The following is a 20,767-nucleotide window of genomic DNA, read 5'->3' as shown; positions in this document are numbered from 1 at the left end:
TTGCCTAGGCCCTGATCACAACGTTGCTAGCTGTCGGTTTTGTGCTAGATTTAACTAACGCACTATTAAGCGTCGGTTTGATTTTGCATTTCATTACTTTGGCCGAAGATGTAATTATATAATGACGTCGGACCAGCTGACAACCGGAGTTTACAAAAAACGCAAGGACAAGGAAAAGGATAGGCATCCGAGGTCCAAAACTGATGACGAGGCCTCTGCTAGGCCAGTCGCTGGTTCTCAGTGACGCGCTTTTGCAGCCCCTGGCGCCCGCTACCTCAGAGCCACAAGCCGCTTCCAACTCCCATGTGGAGCCGACTGGGCCTCTGGATACTCAAGGTATTGGACACTCGGAAATCATTCCCTCAGATGGGTCCGGAGCCGCTGCGCAGGCATCGGCTTCTGAGGGTGTCTTCAGACCTACACAACTATATATTAAGCTCTCGTCAGCTTCAAAGGCAAAGACTAAAGCAGCTCTAAAGACAAAGAAACAAGTACAGCATTCTCCTACTCAATCTACCATGCCTAAAAAACAGGTGCTCAAAATGGCCGAAGACCTAATTACTTTGATCAGGGGCTCCCATCCCCCACCTGATAAGAGGCCTAGGCAAGAGACAGAGTATTATTCTTCTGATCAGGTTTCTATTTCCTCTGATTCCTCTTCTGAACAGGATTATTCCATGCTTCCCTATGAGGATTCTGATGCTGAAGAATCCATTCCTTCAGCCTCTCCTGAGGATTATTCTTTTGGGGAAACCCTGCATACCATGAGGGAGCATTTCCACTGGGAGAGTCAAGATTATTCTGAATCTAAGAAAAGGCTCAGAGACTTTCTGCTAGTTCCTCAGCACAGACCCCTTGCTATTCCACCTGTTTTAGACATTGTAGATGTATTTTCAGAGTCCGGCCTGTCCCCTGACTCTTTACCCCCCCCTGCACCTGCTAAGCCAGACAGATACTACAGGGTTCCGGATTCTCATAAATTCCTATATAAAAACTCTGCTGCTGATCCAGAAACTATATCTCAGGGTCCCAAAGGGGTTAAAGCCTCCACTGCAAAAAACCCTGTCCCCTCTGATAGGGATTCTAGGGCTCTAGACAGATGGGGGAAAAAAGTCTACACTTCTGCTACCTTGGCTGTAAGGGCTTTAAATTGTCAGTTTCATATGCTTAAATATCAGCAATATTTAATGACAATGCTTAAACTGAAATTGTTGACAAATACTGAATGTTCAGAGAACAAGGAATTGCAGGATTTATTGCATGCAGCTGAACAAGTGGGAAAGCATACTTTGCAATGTGGTTATGATTCACTGGAGGCCTCATGCAGGGCTGCTTTCACAGGTTCTGTTATTAGAAGGCATGCTTGATTAAAGGAACAGAATCTGCCTGATCATGTTAAAGCAAAATTATTAGATGCACCATTGCAGCATGATACTTTGTTTGGTACTAAAGCCGAAGAAGTTTTGAAAAAAATGGAGGATAAAGCAAAATCCATGCAGACAGTCAAGAATTTCTTACAGGTACAGCCACCCAGGTTTAGCAGGAACTGGCCTTCTAAAAATTGGTCCTTTCCAATGTCAGACAGATCACAGAGGCAGATACAGGTGTCCCAGAGGCAGATCTCAGCCCCAAGGCTCATACAGGCCTAAACAATGGGGTGCTTCTACCTCCAAAAGCAGAGAAGACAAATCAATACCATACAGGAAACAGTCCCAATGACTTTCCTCTGCCAGATCCAAGCACTTTTCTTTTGGCAGCCCCCCTTAGGGGGGGAAACTAGCACTTTTTTCATCAAATTGGCAAATGATTACCCAAGACAAATAGGTCCTGAACATAGTGTCCCAAGGCTACAGGTTCCATTTTCACACTCTACCAATGTCAAACGGTATGCCAGACCTGCCACGCAGTCAATGGGCAGAGGCGCAAAAACTAATTACAGCCCTCATGGACATGTAGGCCATTCAGCAAGTGCCACAAGAGCAGGGGCAATGATTTTACTCCAGACTTTTCCTAGTACCCAGGAAGTACAGAACCTGGAGGCCAATACTGGCCCTGTCTATACTAAATACGTTTCTGGAAGTTCCAAAATTCAAGATGTTGACTCTACAGCAGCTACTGCCCATGCTGGACAAGAAGGCTTGGCTCGTAACTTTGGACCTAAAAGAGGCCTACCTGCATGTCCCAATCAGACAATCTTGCAGAAGATACCTCAGATTCATAGCTGGCTCAATGCATTACCAATTCTCTGCACTGCCCTTTGGCTCATCTACTGCGCCCAGGGTCTTCACAAAGTGCCTGGCTCCAGTAATTGCATTTTTCAGACAAAGAGGAATTCAAATATATCCCTACTTGGACGACTGCCTAATTCAAGCAGAGAACAAAGACATTCTTCTAAAGCATCTGGCATTTGTAAAAAGATTACTAACTGGCCACAAAAACAAAAGAACTCTGGAACGGTGCTGTTATGTATCCAAAAATTTAATAAAAAACTGTCATAAAAAACATACAAACTTCTGAGAGGTAAGCTGGTGTTAACCCTTCTTCAGACAAAGATAAAATGGTACAGAACACAATTTAAATAAGAACACAACCAATGAACAATTAATGAAACCAATTCAGTAGAAAACCCGCCTATTTTTTAAGGTGGGTTTAATAGGAACAACATCATTGAGCCCTGGATACCTATGTGCCATAAATTCTAAGATCTTCCTTGACTCTATCTATTCTGTATAGTGTTTTATATCACCTCCCCTCTAACTGGCCTAGGGTACACAGTAAACGAAAATAAATCAAAACTAGTGCCCTCTCAAGAGATAATATTCCTGGGTGCAAGCTTAAATACAGCTGCCCAGATGGCTTATCTCACGCCAGACAAACAAAAGCAACTGACTTCTTACTTCAGGAAATTGGCAACAAAGACCCACTTATCTGCAAGGAAAATCCTGCAGGCCCTGGGTTTCATGGCATCCTGCATTGTACTAAATCCATATGCCAGACTGCATATGAGGAAACTACAGTGGTATCTAAAAAGTGTTTGGACTCAGCATTGCCACAGCCTGGAGACAGTAATTGCACTCATTCCCTGCCTGCAACAGGAGTTTTGATGGTGGGCAGAAGCCTGTCACCACAACAAGGGTCTGCCATTCAGTTTACCCACAGCCAGACAGACACTGACAACGGATGCATCAGATTATGCCTGGGGGCCCATATGGCAGGAAAATGTATTCAGGGCACATGGCCTGCAAACCAGATGCATCTTCACATCAATCAAAAAGAGGTGCTAACTGTTCAAAATGGTCTGACAGCTTTCAAGGACCTGCTTCATCCAGGACAACTACTGATAAAGATAGACAATACTATGGTCATGTGTTACATAAACAAACAGGGAGGTACACATTCCTACCCTTTCTGCAGACAAGCAATGACCTTATGGGACACAGCATTGGCTTTTCAAATTCACCTGCAAGCACAATTCCTGCCAGGAAAAACAAATACTCTGGCAGATGAACTAAGCAGAAACCTCATGGATCCCCACGAATGGAAACTGGATCCACAAGTCTTCAGCATGATAATAAGGAAGTGGGGATGCCCAGACATAGATCTATTTGCCTCCCCTCACAACTGCAAATTGCAGAGATTTTGCACAATGATTTATCACAAGCAAGCATGGAAAGTGCATGCCCTATCCTTCAGCTGGAAAAATCTAACAGTATATGCCTTTCCTCCACTGCCTCTCCTTTCCAGAGTACTCCTAAAGGTCAGACAAGAGAAGCCAAAAATGATACTGATCGCACCAGACTGGCCACGCCAGCACTGGTACCCAGTCCTAAAGAGCTTGTCTCAAGGTCCAGCATGGATATTGCCTCAAACTTCTCACTTGCTGACCCAACAAAACAATCAGATCCTGCACAGCCAACTCAGGACCTTAAATCTGGCAGCACGGCAGATAATGTAACCATTCAGAACACTCCTTTTTCAAAAGCTGTTATGGATGTTATCTTGGAGGTCAGGAGGCCCAGTACCAGAAAATCTTATGCAGAAAAATGGAAGAGATTCTGTGCTTGGAACCAGGAACAAGGCATTGACACGTGTGTACCAAATATAACTCAGATTTTACAATACCTAACTGAGATGCTGAACAAAGGCCTTTCTTTCTCATCAATTAAGATTCATGCCTCTGCCATTTCAGCGCATTACAATACAGAACCACCTATCTTTTCTCATCCTTTAATAAGGCAGTACCTCAGAGGGGCCAAAAACATTAGGCCTCCAGGGAGAGCACCGATTCCGGTCTGGGACCTAAATTATGTTTTGGAAAAACTCATGCTGCCTCCTTTCAAGCCAGATTCAACAGCAGATATAAAATTTTTATCCTGGAAAACAGCTCTACTCCTAGCAATAACCTCTGCAAGGCGAGTCTCAGAGTTACAAGCACTCATGGCTGTGGAACCTTTTATCATTTTTCATCCAGACAGGGTTTCTCTGAGGAAAAACCCTACAGGGTTTCTCTGAGGAAAAACCCTACATTCATGCCTAAGGTGGTATCCAGTGTGGCCCTCAACCAAACCATTCACTTGCCTACTTTCTATCCAAATCCACAGAACAAGGGTGAGAAAATTCTGCATTCTTTGGACATACACAGGCAGTTACGTTTCTACTCGGACAGAACTAAAGCTTTCAGAAAAACTGAGCAACTTTTAGTGTCATATGCTGCAGGATCACAAGGAAAGGCTATCCCAAAACAGACTATTTCTAAATGGATAGGCCATTGCATCCATTTCTGCTATTTTCAACATGGCAAATCAGTGCCTAAGGGCATTAGGCCTCTTTCCACGAGAGCAGCAGCCACTTCAGCGGCCTTCCTCAGGGGAGTACCAACCAAAGATATCTTAGAGGCTGCAACTTGGAGTTCAGTGCACACTTTCACAAAGCACTACCACTTACCTCTTTACTCTAAGTCCAGAGCAGGCTTTGCCACTGCAGTTCTGCAGGGCCTCATAGCCTCTGCTAATCCTTTTTAGCCCAGCCACCCATCCTCAGCTTTGGGATTCAACCCAAGAGTAATGACTGCAACAGTGAAACACGATGAACATAGTACAGTTGTGTACCTACCATAAATGTAGATGTTCGAGTGTATTCACTGTTGCCGTCCAGGTTACCCACCCACCATCCCCCTTCTCTTTGCTGGGACATTTTTGCATTTCTCTATCCTATACAACCTATTTGGTATATTTGCTTGTAGATAAAGGGAATGTTATTTTTGTGCATGTATTTTTATTGGCATATTTTTTCAGCCTACCAGTTTGGGGGCACCTGACATCCGGGGCAAGAAAAACTGAAGAAAATGGCATCGGCTGCATCTTTTATACCCCTGGCGCACTGAAATCAGGGAAGAGGCGACAGCAACCGACGCCGGACCTAGACTTTGGAATTCTGGCCGACTGAGGGTAGCCTGCCAGCAGGATAACCCTAGAGTAATGACTGCAACAGTGAATACACTCGAACATCTGTATTTATGGTAGGTACACAACTGTACTTTTCTGGAAGTCCTATCTAGAGTTTTTGATGAATAGCTGCAGTACTTTTTCTAGTCAGTGCTTTTTTATCACCTTTTGAAGCTGATTTTCCTTCAGGTCACCTGTATTTCTTTTTACTAGGCATTCTGGTGCTTCATCAAAGTATTAGTTTAAGGGTGTGCACACACATGCAACCAGCTTATTGTATGTTTTTTATTTTTTTTGTTTTTTTCCCTAACAGATTTGTTTGTTTTTCAATTGAATTGTACAGGTTATAGGTCACATTAAAGGTGTGAAAAGTTTTGAAATGATTTATTGTGGTCTCATTTTTTTATATCACAAAAACCTGGCATTTTAACAGGGGTGTGTAAACTTTTTATATCCACTGTATGTATGTACTAGAGATGGGGCACACCACATATCTACCTAAGCAGAGCAGCATTACGACAATTTCATGGAGAGGTTATGGACTGATTGAAGTGAGGATTAAAGTACAACAGCACCCCAGAATTGTTGATGTAGGCAAAGCAGGTAGACAGCACGGAGAACACTATGGTCTGATTAAAGTGAGGATCATAAGCACAAGAACGCAGAGTATCAATGTCTTTGGTTGCAGGTTAAGCAAAGAAGGCAGCTCAGAGAGAGAGAGGGATTAGTGGCTTAAGTGAGGGGCTGTGTTGAAAAAAAAATTAAATATTTATTTGAAGCTTGATTTTTGTTATAGAACTAATCCACATGTATCCTTAAATGTTAGTTTTATTTTTATCATTTCTTATGCTGTAAAATTGATTAGATGAGAGTTGCCTGTCCTTTTTCAGTATATATCCTCTTACCTTCCACTGTATTCTTTATGACCCAATAATATGAATTGACCTTAACTGCATAACTCAAGGACATGCACTCACAGTGGCGGTTTTGTGAAATCAAGAGCTTATCAGATTGCTTATGTTAGGCAACTTCATTGTTTCTTTTTAATTATGTACTTTGATTTGTGCTGCATGTAAGTTCCTGAACTGCCTTTCACATTGCCAGATATGATAGCCAGGATTTTTAATATATTCCATTTCTGTCTCATTCCCCTACTGCGTCCCTAAGGTCTGAAGCTGCATGTTCCCTAACTGACCAATGTCTTCAGCATTACAACTGGAAGTGAACTCTTCACACACTGGTTTAGCAGGTTTCTATCAGCTTTCTTGTATCTATTCTGGCATAGATGCTTAAGTGCCATCTGGGCTTAGATGATTTCCTACGCATTAAACCTGTTCTGAATATTGCAATATTTAATTTGCTAAAACATGGTGGACTATGGTTGTCTCTTGTTTCATGAAATGGGAAATGGACAGATTAAAAAGTAATGTAATATTTAATGTTAAGTTGTCCAATCTCGCCTTCGTTCTTGCTGGATGGGTTCGGAGCCGATCCTCTGCTCCGAATCGGCCACTTACTATAGCTTGAGAGCTCTTTACTGGCTCAAGGCTACCCCTTATCCCAGAATGCCCAGAGGCAGCTACCCAGATATCGTTTGCTGCTTTAGCTGCGAGGCTGCAATCATACTGGCTCAGGCTTAGTATAATTTTTTTTGTCTGTTTGAAACTCTAATATTGTGCTTAAAAATTTGATATAATTCTTCTTTTGTAGTAGTTTGTAAGTTTATTTTACAGTAGATCCCCTTATCTCATCCTTATGCTGTACTTTTGTGCTGTGTTGGCCATTGCCCCTTAGTCGCTAGGCCTTCTGTTATTCCCTGAACTCGTTTAACTTGGAGAGTCCCCCCCCCCCCCCAAAGGACAGCAGTTCAAATTAGTGGCTCTCCTTTAAGGTCTTTATTAATTTTTATTTTTTCTATTGTAGTTTGATTTTTCTAAAATGTCTAAGGAAGTTAAAACCTGTGGTTTTAAAAAGTGTGACTCATGCTGTCAGAAGATGTCTCTGACAGATGGGCACACTAGTTGTGTTTATTGCTTAGGGGCTCTGCACCTGCAGGACTCTTGTGCTATTTGTCATGCCTTTAGTCCAGGGGTCCTGCAGGAGCGGAAAAACAAGCTTATCCTCCCTGGATTATTAAAACGTGATTCTCCGGCTAAAGCATCTCGGCCAGTGAAACCTTTGAAACCTGTCAAGATGTCTGCTCCATGTTCGAAACCGACCTGTGAGCTTGACAAACCAAGTGTATCGGTGCCGGCTGGCACCGACAAGACTACTTCTCCGTCGGCTCCAACTGTTACTTCGGAGCCATCTCGGAGCCACAAAAGAGCTAGGTCTCCTTCTTTGGAGCCAATTCGTTTGCTGCCACAATCAGCATTACTTCAAAGCAAGTTGAGTCATCTCTCATCTTTTCACTCCTCTCAGTCCTCGAGGTTATCAGATCAGGATGTGGAGAAGAGTGGTCATTGGGTTGCATAAGTCACAGGCCCTTCCTAAAATGCTTTTGAACCCACCTCAACAGGCTTCGGCTGCATCCGCTTTGATGGCGATTCCTCCTCCGACTGTACTTAGTTCAGAGCCGGAGTCCATGGACGCTCCGATAGTGGTTCTTTCGGCTCCAGTGACATCCTCATCGGCTCCGACGTTGGCTCCAATTACCTCGATTCTTCCCCCCATCAAGGTATCTGGGTGCCAAAGCTCTGTCATCAGCTCCGAGGGGGGAAGTGGCATCAGACCTTTGTCCGACCCTGCTCTCCCTCTCTGAGTGTCGGCTCAATTGAGCTCGGCTCACACATCGGCCTCGGAGCCGTCGCCCTCGGTGCAGGGTGGTATTCCTGTCTCTTCAGAGCTGGAGCCCTCCTTGTGTCGAGACCAAGACGGAGAGTGCTGTCCCCACAGATGGCTCTACTATCGGTTCCATCGGCTTCGTCCCCCTCGGTGCCTGTGACAAACTCTGCTCCTCCTCCTCCATCCCCAAAGCATAGGAAACCTATGCCCCAGAACCACCCCATTAGGTGAACCCTCTTCTTCCGAAGCCTCCCCCGAGCATTCTGAGCAGGCTCCCCGGAAGAAAAAGTGCAAGAGGAAGCACCTAGTCTCCCTTGAGTCTTATCACCTCAGATACAGACCTGGATGAAGCGGAGGGGTCCCCAAGGTCCCCCCTCTGAAGATATTTCCTTTTTTGGACATCCTTGAGATTCTCAGGCAGAGGCATAGCTGGACTTCCCTAGCCCCCTCTGAGAACGAGTCTGTATGTCTGGACACATTTGGTTTCCATACCTTCCACCTGCTGGGTGTCTCCGCATTTTAATCCACTCAAGTTCGTAGTGTCTCGAAAGGCTTGGTCAGCTCCAGATTCCGTGGACACTGTCTCGAGGAGACCCATTAAATTCATCACAGCTTCCCAAGGCAAACAATTTTTAACTAAAGGTGTTCCAGTTGATGCCATGGTGGTAGCAGCAGCCACAAAGAGAGAGTTAGCTGAAACCTCCTCATCTGTCCATCCACCTAATAAAGACTCTCGTACGATGGACAGATATGGGAAGCGGATGTTTTCATCAGCGACCTTCTCCCTTAGGTCCTTGAACTATCTTTCCCATTTTACTAGGCTTCAGAGGGATCTCCTAAAAGAGCTTGGTGATACCCTAAAAGGTCCCACAGCTGAGGGAGCTTCAGCCAAAGTAGCTACCCAGCTGGCGACTCTTAATTCAGTAGTCAGCTCCTCCATGAGACTTATTTCATACACAGCCAATGGAGCGATTAGAGCTGCAGAAACAGGAGTGGCTCTTAGGAGAAATTCTTGGCTGCGGCTGTGTCAGTTTGTGGAACATTTCAGAGCATCCTTCACCAATACCCCCTTTGATGGCTCCTCTCACTTTGGGCCTCAGGTGAAAGACACGCTTACCAGGTGCCAGCAGGAAGGCAAAATGCTCTCTGCTGTCGGAGTCCATTTTTCCACTCCTACCAGACCATACCCAAAGGGTCAGAAGGGTGGAAAGATGTGGTTATGGAAATCCCAGGGACCCTTGCCTGATGCACATGGTGATTTTTTCCCCCCAGGGGCAGAGGGGGAAATAATAACAATGGCAGATGCTGCCCTTGTGGCAGAGTGGGTCCGCAGAATCAGGGTGACAGAGATGCATTCTCTTCCAAACCCTATCAACATCCCTGAAGGGATGCCCGACTGATCAACTCTGGAGGCAGTCGGGGGAAGGCTTTCATTGTACCCAATCTCCTGGTGAGATATTACACAAGAGAAATGGGTACTAGCCATTATATCCAAAGGTTACAAGATTCCCTTTCATCAACCCCCTCTTTTGTTTCAAAAAAATCCATCCCAGATGTTCCACCCAATCTAAGGGATCGGGCAGTCACAGAAGTTTCAAGACTGCTAGAAAAAAGAGCCATCCAGCAAATCCCCGCAGACCAAGTAGGATCCGGAACTTTCTCAAGATTCTTTTTAGTGCCCAAAAAGAGAGGGGACTGGAGACCAATTCTGGATCTCAGCAGGTTAAACAAATCTGTACAAAAAGAAAAGTTTCGGATGGTAACACTGCAGTCCATTCTCTGTCCTTTCTGGGTCAGGACAATTGGATGTGCTCCATAGATCTTCAGGATGCGTACTATCATATAAAAATGGACAGACAGTCCAGGAGATTTCTACTCTTCTGGCTAGGGGCCAGTCCTTACCAATTCCGAGCTCTGCCCTTTGGTCTCACCACAGCCCCCAGGGTGTTCACCAAATGCATGGCAGTAGTCACGACTCACCTGAGACGTCTAGTATTCCAGGTGTTTCCTTATCTGGACAACTGGCTCCTCACTGCTACCACCAGGCAACAACTTGTAGAGGCACAAGATTATACCATCACATCCTGTGTTCAACTAGGCATCCCAATAAACTTTGAAAAATCTGCCTTGTTGCCCTGTCAATCTATTACATACATAGGAGCAGAGCTAAACACAAGAAAATGATGGTAAAATTGCCTCAGGAAAGAGTTTCCATTATTCGAAAACAGGTGTCACTTCTTCTGAGGAGCAAAAGAATTCAAGTCAAGTATGTCTTTCAAAGCTCTAGGGCCCATGGCAGCAGCCTTTCTTCTAGTTCCCTTAGCACACTTTTACATGAGAATCCTTCAGTGGCTTCTTTTCACACAATGGTCCTTCCAGGAATTACCCATGTCTCAGATGATGCTAATTACGAAATCTTACAAAAGACCTTTCCTGGTGGATGATCTCCTTACTAGTTCACAGGGCAGACCTTTCATGGAACCCCATCCAGTCGCCACAGTGACCATGGATGCTTCCCTGATAAGGTGGGGCATTATCTAGGGAAGATAGTCCAAGGCACTTGTCAACCTCACGAGAACCACTTGCACATCAACGTCCTGGAGATGAGAGCGGTACTCCTTGCATTGCAAGCTCTTCAAGGCTCTCTCCCTGCCGGGACTATTGCAATACAGATGGACAATATGTCAGTGGTTTGGTACATCAGCAAACAAGGCAGAACCAGGTCATACCCCTTGTACCGAGAGGCCCTCAGACTGTGGCAATGGGCGATTTCCTCCCAACGTTTTCTGATAGCAACGTATATCCCTGGGACATCCAACGTAATAGCGGACAGGCTCAGCAGGGCGATCCTCATGCCTCACGAGTGGTCTCTGAAACAGGAAATTGTGGATCGTATTTTTTGCAAATGGGGCCAACCTTGCTGTGATCACTTTGACTCCCCCCCCCCCCCTCAACAACAAATGCAGCAGCTACTTCTCCCTTGTTTCTCCTCCAGGTCAGACACCCAGGGACACTCTAGTCCACGATTGGCCTCATTGACTCCTTTATGCATTTCCCCCTTTCCCCTAATTCCAGAAGTCATTCAGAAAGCAAAATCGTTGGGTTGCAAAATGATCCTCATTGTCCCCTATTGGCCTCGACAGATTTGGTTTCCGTTCCTTCACCCCCATCTTCTAGCCCAGCCTTGGATTCCAGACCTAGTACCGGAGCTCTTGATTCATCAATCAGGTGGGCTACACCAATCTCTCAAGCTCACAGCTTGGTTACTCCACTTCCAATCCTAGCCAGGCTCCCCAATATTTCCCCAGCAGTGAGTGATGATATTGTTTCCTCCCATAAGACAAATACAAGGAAAGTCTATGCTAGGAAATGGAAAAGATTTTCTAACTGGGCAGAATCCAGAAATTTAGATCTTTTACAGCTCCTATACATGAGATTTTGAATTTCTTAGCAGAACTGTTTCATTCTGCTGCAGCGGCTTCTACCATCAGAGTACAATTAGGTGCCATTTCAAATTTTCATGTTGGAGTTTCTAACTCATGCATAATGTCTCACAAACTCTGCAAGGCCTTCATAAGAGGTACAGCTTTACTTAGACCCCCAGTAAAAGAGCCCCTTCCACCTTGGGATCTCAATTTGGTTCTGGCCTCCTTGATACTGCCACCCTTTGAACCAGCAGCATCATGTTCCTTGAAATTTCTCTCTTGGAAAACTCATTTCTTAGTGGCTATTACTTCTGCCAGACATGTTTCAAAACTTCATGCACTATGTGTTTGCCCTCCATATCTAGTTTTTTTACAAAGACAGAGTTTCTGTGAGAACCAACCCATCGTTTCTACCTAAGGTTTGTTCAGAACACAATTTGAATCAATCCATTGATCTTCTGTCTTTTTCCCTAATCATTCCAACAAGGCAGAATACAGATTACACCAATTGGATGTGCATAGACAACTGCTTTTCTATCTCCATAGAACTAAAGAGATGAGAAAATCAGATCAGTTGTTCCTTTTATTTGCTAAAAACAAACAAGGCCTTCCAGTTTCTAAAGTAACATTGTCAAAATGGTTATCGGACACCATAGCCCATACCTACCATTTGCGACAAAAAGATCTTCCCACAAAACCCAAAGGTCATTCAGCTAGGTCAGTAGCATTTCAATCTAGATTGCCCATAGATTTAATTTGTACAGCAGCTACTTGGGCAGATCCTCATACATTCATTTCTCATTTCAAAGTAGATGTGGTCTCCCAGGGCATCACTTTCTTTGGTTCCACGGTTCTGAAGAGTCTGTTCCAATGAGCCACCCAGGATTGAGGTGCTAGCGATGCTGTCCCATGCAGCAAGAATGAAGGCAAGATTGGACAACTTAACATAAAGAAGTTATGTACCTACCATAACGTTCCATGTTAGTTGTCCTTCATCTTGCCTTCCTTCTTACGTCCCTCCCTCCGTCCCCCTTCCTCGAGGATTGAGAGGAGTTTTCTCAATGGTTTCACTGGCTAATTTGTTTTGTTATTAGTTGCTTCCCAACGAAACCATGACAATTAACTGTATATACAGGCCTATTAATGGATTATTTTCCATATGTATGTCTAGTGTGAGCTATCTCAAACGAGATCTGGGTACTGACGCTGGGCATTCTGCGATAAGGGGTAGCCTCGAGCCAGTAAAGGGCTCTTGAGCTATAGTAAGTGGCCGAGTCGGAGCCGAGGATCGGCTCCAAACCCATCCAGGAAGAAGGAAGGCGAATTGGGCAACTAACATGGAATGTTCTGGTTGGTACATAACTTCTTTTTTTATTGACATTTGATTACCAGGAAAGTCTGACTGGGTAGAAGCCCATTTTTAGTGAAAGTTTGGAGAGAAAAGCTTTAAATTATTAAAAAACATTTTAAGAATAATAATTTTACAATCTTCAAAAATATAACAAAAACATCTGCACTTTAAATAATTACAACAAATTAGACATAAAATAAAAATATTGGTTAAGAATTGATGCAAGGTATATGATCGTAATATTTAGAGAGATTTTAGACAATCTGTAGAGAAATTAAAGGTAAGTTAGTCTAATATGAAAAGGAATTGCAGTATGAAGAGAGGCAGAAGCATGGTTATGGTATATGCAGAGAGAAAGTCAGGGTAGCAAATTAGATATCAGTAAGGAGGTATAAGGAATGAAAAGGTACTTGTTCACATTTAGGGATATAGTTTATTTTGGATTTGAGAAAGAACAGAGCCAGATATTAGCTAGGAAATCTTTCAGCCTGGTTTTGAAAGGTGGGAGGGAAGGTATAGACCTAATAGATACAGGTAAGGAGTTCCAGGCTTTAACAACCTTGTATGAGTATAGACAGTGCCCAGCAGAATTGCTAGATTTCTATAGAGACAGAAGATGTTCATCGTGTTACCCTGCCGCAGTCATCACACTTGGGTTATCCTGCCGTCAGGCAGTCCCGCAGTCAGCCCGAATTCCAAAGTCTTGGTCCGGCATCGGTTGCTGTCGCTTCTTCCCTGATGTCAGTGCGCCAGGGGTATATAAGAGGCATCCGACACCATTTTCTTCAGTCTTTCTTGCCGCGCGGTGCCCGAAACAGAAGCAGTTCGCAAGTGCCGGTCGGCCGTCACCTGAGATTTTCGAATCGAATTTCAGTCCGAAGTCTTCATAAAGCTAAGTACCTTTTCTTGCCTCAGTCCGATGTCAGTAAAAGTTAACAATTGCATTTCTTGTGGGAAGCAAATACCTCATAAGGACTTCCACTCTTATTGCATTCCTTGCCTAGGCCCAGACCACAACGTCACTAGTTGTCAGTTTTGTGCTAGGTTCAATAAACAAACTATTAAGCGTTGTTTTGATTGCGCTCTACACTACTTCGGTAGACGATTTAATTATACCATGCCGTCGGAGCTTCCGACGACCGGCATGCATAAAAAACGCAAGGATAAGGACAGGCAGCCTAGACCTAAGCCTGACTCCGAGGCCTCTGCTGGGCCTGTCGCCAGTTCCCCAGTTTTCAGCGAGGCGCCTACGCAACCCCTGACGACCGCAGAATTGGAGCCCCAGACAGCTTCGGACTCTCAACCGGAGCTTACTAGGCCGACGCAGCCTGCTCTATTAGACCCTACCGGTGTCTCAACACAAAGAGAACCCGGTGCTGCAGAAACACTTTCGGCTTCTGAGGGTGTTTTCAGACCGACTACTCTCACCATTAAATCTTATGCTAAACTTAAAACTCCTTTAAAACCTAAAAAGTCGGTGCATCAGTCTCCAGTTCAAGGCCCTATGTCTAAGAAACAGATGCTTAAGATGGCTGAAGACGTGATTACTCTAATCAGGGGATCCCAACCCCTTCCAGACAAAAGGCCTGACAAGAGGAGGATTATGCCTCCTTTGACCAGGTTTCCATTTCCTCAAATTCCTCTGAGGAACAGGATTACTCTTTCCCTCCTTATGAAGATTCTGATGCTGAAGACTCCATCCCCTCAGCATCCCCCCCTGAAGACTATTCCTTTGGGGAAACTTTGCATACCATGAGGGAACAGTTCCACTGGGAAGGCCAGGACTACTCCGACTCAATGAAAAGGCTCCGAGAGTTCCTTTTACTTCCCCAGCACAGACCACTTGCCATCCCTCCAGTTTTGGACATTGTGGATGATGTTTATTTAGAATCCAGTCTAAATCCAGATTCTCTACCTCCTGCTCCAGCCAAACCAGACAGATACTATAGAGTACCTGACTCTCACAAATTCCTTTACAAAAGCCCTGTTGCTGATCCAGAAGCAATCTCCCAGGATCCTAAAGGGGCTAAGGCCTGTACCCTCTGAAAGGGACTCCAGAGCACTAGATAGGTGGGGAAAGAAGGTATACACCTCAGCTACCCTAGCCATGAGAGCATTCAATTGTCATTTCCACATGCTTAAATATCAGCAATTCCTAATGTCTCAATTAATGCAAAAGGTGAGCACGCGTTCTCAACAGCCTGAATTCAAGGAAATGCAGGATCTGCTGCATGCAGCTGAGCAGGTGGGCAAACATACTTTACAATGTGGCTTTGATTCACTGGAAGCTTCCTGTAGAGCAGCTGTCACTGGGTCTGTCATACGTAGGCATGCATGGTTAAAAGAACAAGCCCTGCCTGACCATGTTAAAGCAAAATTATTGGATGCACCTTTACAGCAGGATGTTTTATTTGGTGTCAAAGCAGAGGAAGTTCTGAAGAAAATGGAGGATAAAGCAAAATCTATGCAGATGGTCAAGGATTTTTTACAGGTACAACCACCACGTTTCAGCAGAAATTGGCCAACAAAAACTGGTCCTTTCCAGCTTCTGACAGACCACTGAAGGGCAAGTACAGACACTCAAGGGGCAGAGGCCAGTCACAAGACCCTTACAAACCTCGCCAATGGGATGCCACAACCCAAAAAGGAGGAGAAGACAGACCCCAAACTACTAGAAGACAAACACAATGACTTAACCCTCAAACTGCCAAGCAAAACTCTCTTGGCAGCTCCCTTGGGTGGAAAATTAGCACGTTTTGCAGACAACTGGCATATCATCACAAAAGACAAATGGGTCCTGGACATTGTCTCACAAGGATACAGATTCCATTTTCACACCTTGCCAAGGATAAAAGGAATGCCAAACCTGCCACAAAATCAATGGGCAGAGGCACAAAAACAAATTACAGCTCTCATGGACATGAGAGCCATTCAACAGGTACCTATACAGGAGCAAGGACAAGGATTTTACTCAAATCTCTTTCTAGTCTCCAGAAAGGACAAAACATGGAGACCCATTCTGGACATTTCATTTCGGAACACCTTCTTGCAAGTACCCAAGTTCAAGATGCTAACACTACAGCAGCTTCTTCCCATGCTGGGCAAGAAGGCTTGGCTAGTAACGTTGGCCCTCAAGGAGGCATACCTGCATGTCCCTATCAGACAAAATTGCAGAAGATACCTCCGTTTTATTGCAGGTTCAACCCATTACCAATTCTCTGCACTGCCCTTTGGCTTATCTACTGTGCCCAGGGTCTTCACAAAATGCCTGGCACCAGTAATTGCATACTGCAGACAAAGAGGAATTCAGATATACCCATACCTGGACGACTGTCTTATTCAAGCAGAAAGCAAGGACATTCTTTTACAACATCTGGTGTTTGTCAATCACCTCTTAAGTTGCCTAGGGTACACAGTAAATGAAAAGAAATCAAAACTAGTGCCCTCACAAAACATAATATTCCTGGGTGCCAGTTTGAATACAACGGCCCAGATGGCTTACCTCACGCCAGACAAGCAACAGCAACTGACTCAATACTTCAAAATAATGGCAACAAAGACCCAGCTCCCTGCAAGAAAAATTCTGCAGGCCTTGGGATTCATGGCATCTTGCATTCTACTAATACCATTTGCAAAACTGCATATGAGGAAATTACAATGGTACCTGAAAAGTGTATGGACTCAACAGAGCCACAGCTTAGAAACAATGATACTCATTCCTTGCCTTCAACAGGAGTTTCTGTGGTGGGCACAGGCATGTCACCTCAACAAGGGTCAGCCTTTTACCTTACCCACAGCCAGGCAAACTATAACAACAGATGCATCGGACTATGCCTGGGGAGCGCACATGGCAGGTTAGTGCATTCAAGGCAAATGGACTGCAGATCAAAGGCACCTGTACATCAATCAAAAAGAAATGCTAGCTGTACAGAATGCACTAACAGCTTTCAAGGACCTCTTACACCCAGGACAACTAATAATAAAGACAGACAATACCACAGTAATGTGGTACATAAACAAGCAAGGGGGTACACACTCCTACCCTCTATGCAGACTAGCAATGACCTTGTGGAACACAGCACTGACTTACCAAGTTCAATTACAAGCACAATTCCTGCCAGGAAAGAAAAACACATTGGCAGACGACCTAAGCAGAAACATCATGGATCCCCATGAGTGGAAACTAGATCCACAAGTATTTGCAATGATAACTCAAAAATGGGGATGCCCAGACATAGATCTGTTTGCCAACCCCCACAACTACCAACTTCAAAAATTTTGCACAAGGACATTCCACCCGCAAGCTTGGAAAGTGGACGCCCTCACATTCATTTGGAAAACATTGACAGTGTATGCCTTCCCTCCACTGCCTCTAATAGCAAAGGTGTTGCTGAAAGTCAGATTAGAGAGGCCACAAATGATACTCATTGCTCCAGACTGGCCACGACAGCACTGGTACACAATACTAATGAACATGGCCCACGGCCCACCATGGATTTTACCACAAGTTCCCCACCTGCTCACCCAGCAAGACAGTCAGATTCTACACAGCCAGCTCAAGACTTTTAAGTCTGGCTGCATGGCAAATCACCTAAATAACCAGCCAACAACTCTATCTAAAGCTGTTATGGATGTCATTCTGGAGGCCAGGAGGCCCAGCACCAGGAAAACCTATTCAGACAAATGGAAAAGATTTTGCGCCTGGAACCAGGCTAAAGGCCAAAATCCCCTTGAGCCAGACATTCCTCAGATTCTACAATATTTAACTGAGATGCTGCACAAAGGACTTTCTTTTTCATCTATTAAGATCCACGCCTCAGCAATTTCAGCTCATTACAACACGGATCCTCCTTTATTTTCACATCCACTCCTAAAACAGTACCTCACAGGGGCCAAGAACATAAGACCGCCTAGGAGAACACCAACACCAACTTGGGATCTCAACTTTGTTTTGGATAAGCTTACACTGCCACCTTTTGAACCAGCTTTCTCAGCTGACTTAAAGTTTCTAGCATGGAAAACTGTCTTGCTGCTAGCAATAACTTCAGCCAGAAGAGTCTCAGAGCTACAGGCACTAATGGCAGTGGAGCCTTTCCTCATTTTTCATCAAGACAGAGTCTCTCTACGAACTAACCCCTCCTTTATGCCAAAGGTGGTATCCAGTGTGGCCCTAAACCAAACCATTCATTTACCCACCTTCTTCCCAAACCCCCATAACAAAGGAGAAAGACTCCTGCACTCCTTGGACATTCACAGGCAGCTACGTTACTACTTGGATAAAACTAAGGCTTTCAGAAAATCTGATCAGCTCTTTGTATCCTATACTATGACATCACTAGGAAAAGCTATCTCAAAACAGACCATTTCAAAATGGATAGGACATTGTATACGTTTCTGCTACACTCATCATGGTAAACCGGTTCCTGCCACCATCAGGTCCCACTCCACCAGGGCTGCAGCTACATCTACAGCCTTTCTCAGAGGGGTACCAACCAAGGAAATTCTGGAAGCTGCAACTTGGAGTTCAGTGCACACCTTCACCAGACACTATCACTTACCTCTATACTCTAAGACTAGAGCTGGCTTTGCCACTGCAGTTTTTCAGGGCCTACTAGCTTCTTCAAACCCTGTTTAACTCCACCACCCATCCTTAGCTTTGGGATTCAACCCAAGTGTGATGATTGCAGCAGGGTAAAACAATGAACATAGTACAGTTTTGTACCTACCATAAATGTAGATGTTAGAGTGTTCACCCTGCTGCAGTCCAGGTTACCCTCCCTTCATCCCCTCTTAACTAGCTGAACTTATCTATGCCACTCTTTCCTATACAACCTCTGTGGTGTATTTGCTTGTGCCTGAAGGTATTGTTTTATTTTTATATAGATATATATATTGCCTACCTATTGAGGGCACCTGACATATCTGCGGCAAGAAAAACTGAAGAAAATGGTGTCGGATGCCTCTTGTATACCCCTGGCGCACTGACGTCAGGGAAGAAACGACAGCAACAGACGCCGGACCAAGACTTTGGAATTCGGGCTGACTGTGGGACCGCCTGACAGCAGGATAACCCAAGTGTGATGACTGCAGCAGGGTGAACACTCGAACATCTACATTTATGGTAAGTACAAAACTGTACTTTTTTGGTCAGTGGACCGCAGTGACCGACTGGAAACATAGTTGTGTAGAATGCTTTTTTAATTCTGGACAGGCAGATGGATTATTACTTTGTTAAACTAAAGCTGTTATTACAGGGGACAAATATCTCTGATTAGCTTAATTGTATGGAAACATGGAGTTGCCCATTAAAAACAATACCACCTACTACTGTTAGAGTGCTGGGCTTCCTATTTTCTAGAAACCCATTTAAAATTATAGTAAGGCAAAATTTTGTTTAGAACACTGTGCCTCTAAAGAGTGCCTGTGATAGTGGATAAGAAAAGCATGTTACAGCTCACAGTCTTGGAGATCCTGATTCATTGGGATGTAGTGCTAACACAGTCTTCCTGAAAATCTTAATTGCATTTTTTTAATGAACAGATTAACTCATTGTTTGCCCTTCTATGCCATAACTAGTATATTTTTCAATAGAAAGCCATAGTTAATGCTTTAGATTAAAACTGAGTGAGTGTTGTTAAGCTAAACAGATTTTATTTGAAAAGGGTGGAGCATTCTTGACTGTTTTTTATTTGTCTTTGCAGCAAGGAACCCCTCCTTTGTTGATAGCTGCTGGGTGCGGAAACAATCAAATGCTAGAGCTGTTGTTGAGTAAGGGAGCACAGATTGATGTGCAGGACAAGGTATGTAAACCGAATTGGTTTGTCATTTAGAAGGCATAAAAGCTGTCATGTTAAAAATACCTGGTGGTGATTTAATATGATGTTTAAGAAAAAGCTGCCATTCAAAAATGTCAAGCAGCCATTTAATATAATGCTAAGGAAAGAGCTACTGTGTTTACTTGCACCCTGATAAAAGTGTTTTTTTTTTGCTGCTACTACCTGGGCGACTGTCTGATCTAGCTAAACTGCAAGTATTTCTGCTTCTTGAACTGTTTTAAACTGTTTAAAGTTGTTTTTGCACCTGCACTTTTAAAGTTTGCCCTGTTTGTTGCATTTACCTGTTGAGGCTACACACTCAAGTGCGCTAGCCTGTGTTACATATTTATTGCATTTTCCTTCCATTGGTTGCAAAAAAAAAAAAAAAAAAAAAAAAAAAAAATTATCCTTGTTTCCCGTCTTTCCTGGCCTAGAGTAGTCCAAATACAGGCTTTGCTGTATTCTGGACTTTTGGAAAGTTCCTGTGTTGCCCATTTCCTTTCTTGGATAAAGGGAGGCTTCTTTGTTCACCAGTGGCAGTGGGGAGCTTAGAGCAGCCTATCGATCTCTGGAGGAGTGTTCCCAGCACAAGAATCTGATAGTCTATTGGCCGTTTTGGGGCAATTTCTAGCTCTTTCAAGTCCCCCCTGTATAAAACCCGCTTTAGCGCAGCATCGGGCAACGCCGCTTAATTGGGGTTAAACCATTCTCGGCTCCACAAAGTCTGCTCTTCACTTTTTCCCTTAGAACTGATCTAGTTCTCATAATAAACACCCTATTCCTACTCTAAAGCCTGGCACTTGCTCACTAAAGCAATTATACAAGTCAGCACTAAAAAATTAAAAGCACTACACCCTCACAAACTTCCCTTGAGTACCTTGTTCCCCATTGGCCCTTTTTTCAATTATAAAGGAATTCCCAATACTATTCTAGCATGTCCAAAGGTCA

General features: G+C 44.2%; 1 protein-coding gene across 2 annotated transcripts in view; it reads left to right on the top strand.

The window, feature by feature from the left end:
- The window catches only part of DAPK1 (death associated protein kinase 1), a 1,440,273-nt gene that overhangs the window by 672,180 nt on the left and 747,326 nt on the right, over positions 1-20,767 (top strand). For both annotated transcript variants that reach the window (XM_044064186.1, XM_044064185.1), the window contains one exon: positions 19,706-19,804. In XM_044064186.1, coding sequence (XP_043920121.1) covers positions 19,706-19,804 — 99 coding nt within the window. The remainder of the gene's footprint in view (positions 1-19,705; positions 19,805-20,767) is intronic.

This window comes from Protopterus annectens, chromosome 2.part2 (assembly GCF_019279795.1).
Source record: "Protopterus annectens isolate FY-2018-M chromosome 2.part2, PAN1.0, whole genome shotgun sequence".
NCBI lineage: Eukaryota > Metazoa > Chordata > Ceratodontiformes > Protopteridae > Protopterus > Protopterus annectens.
Note: the sequence above shows the minus strand (reverse complement) of the source record. Positions and strands in the feature narration are given on the sequence as shown.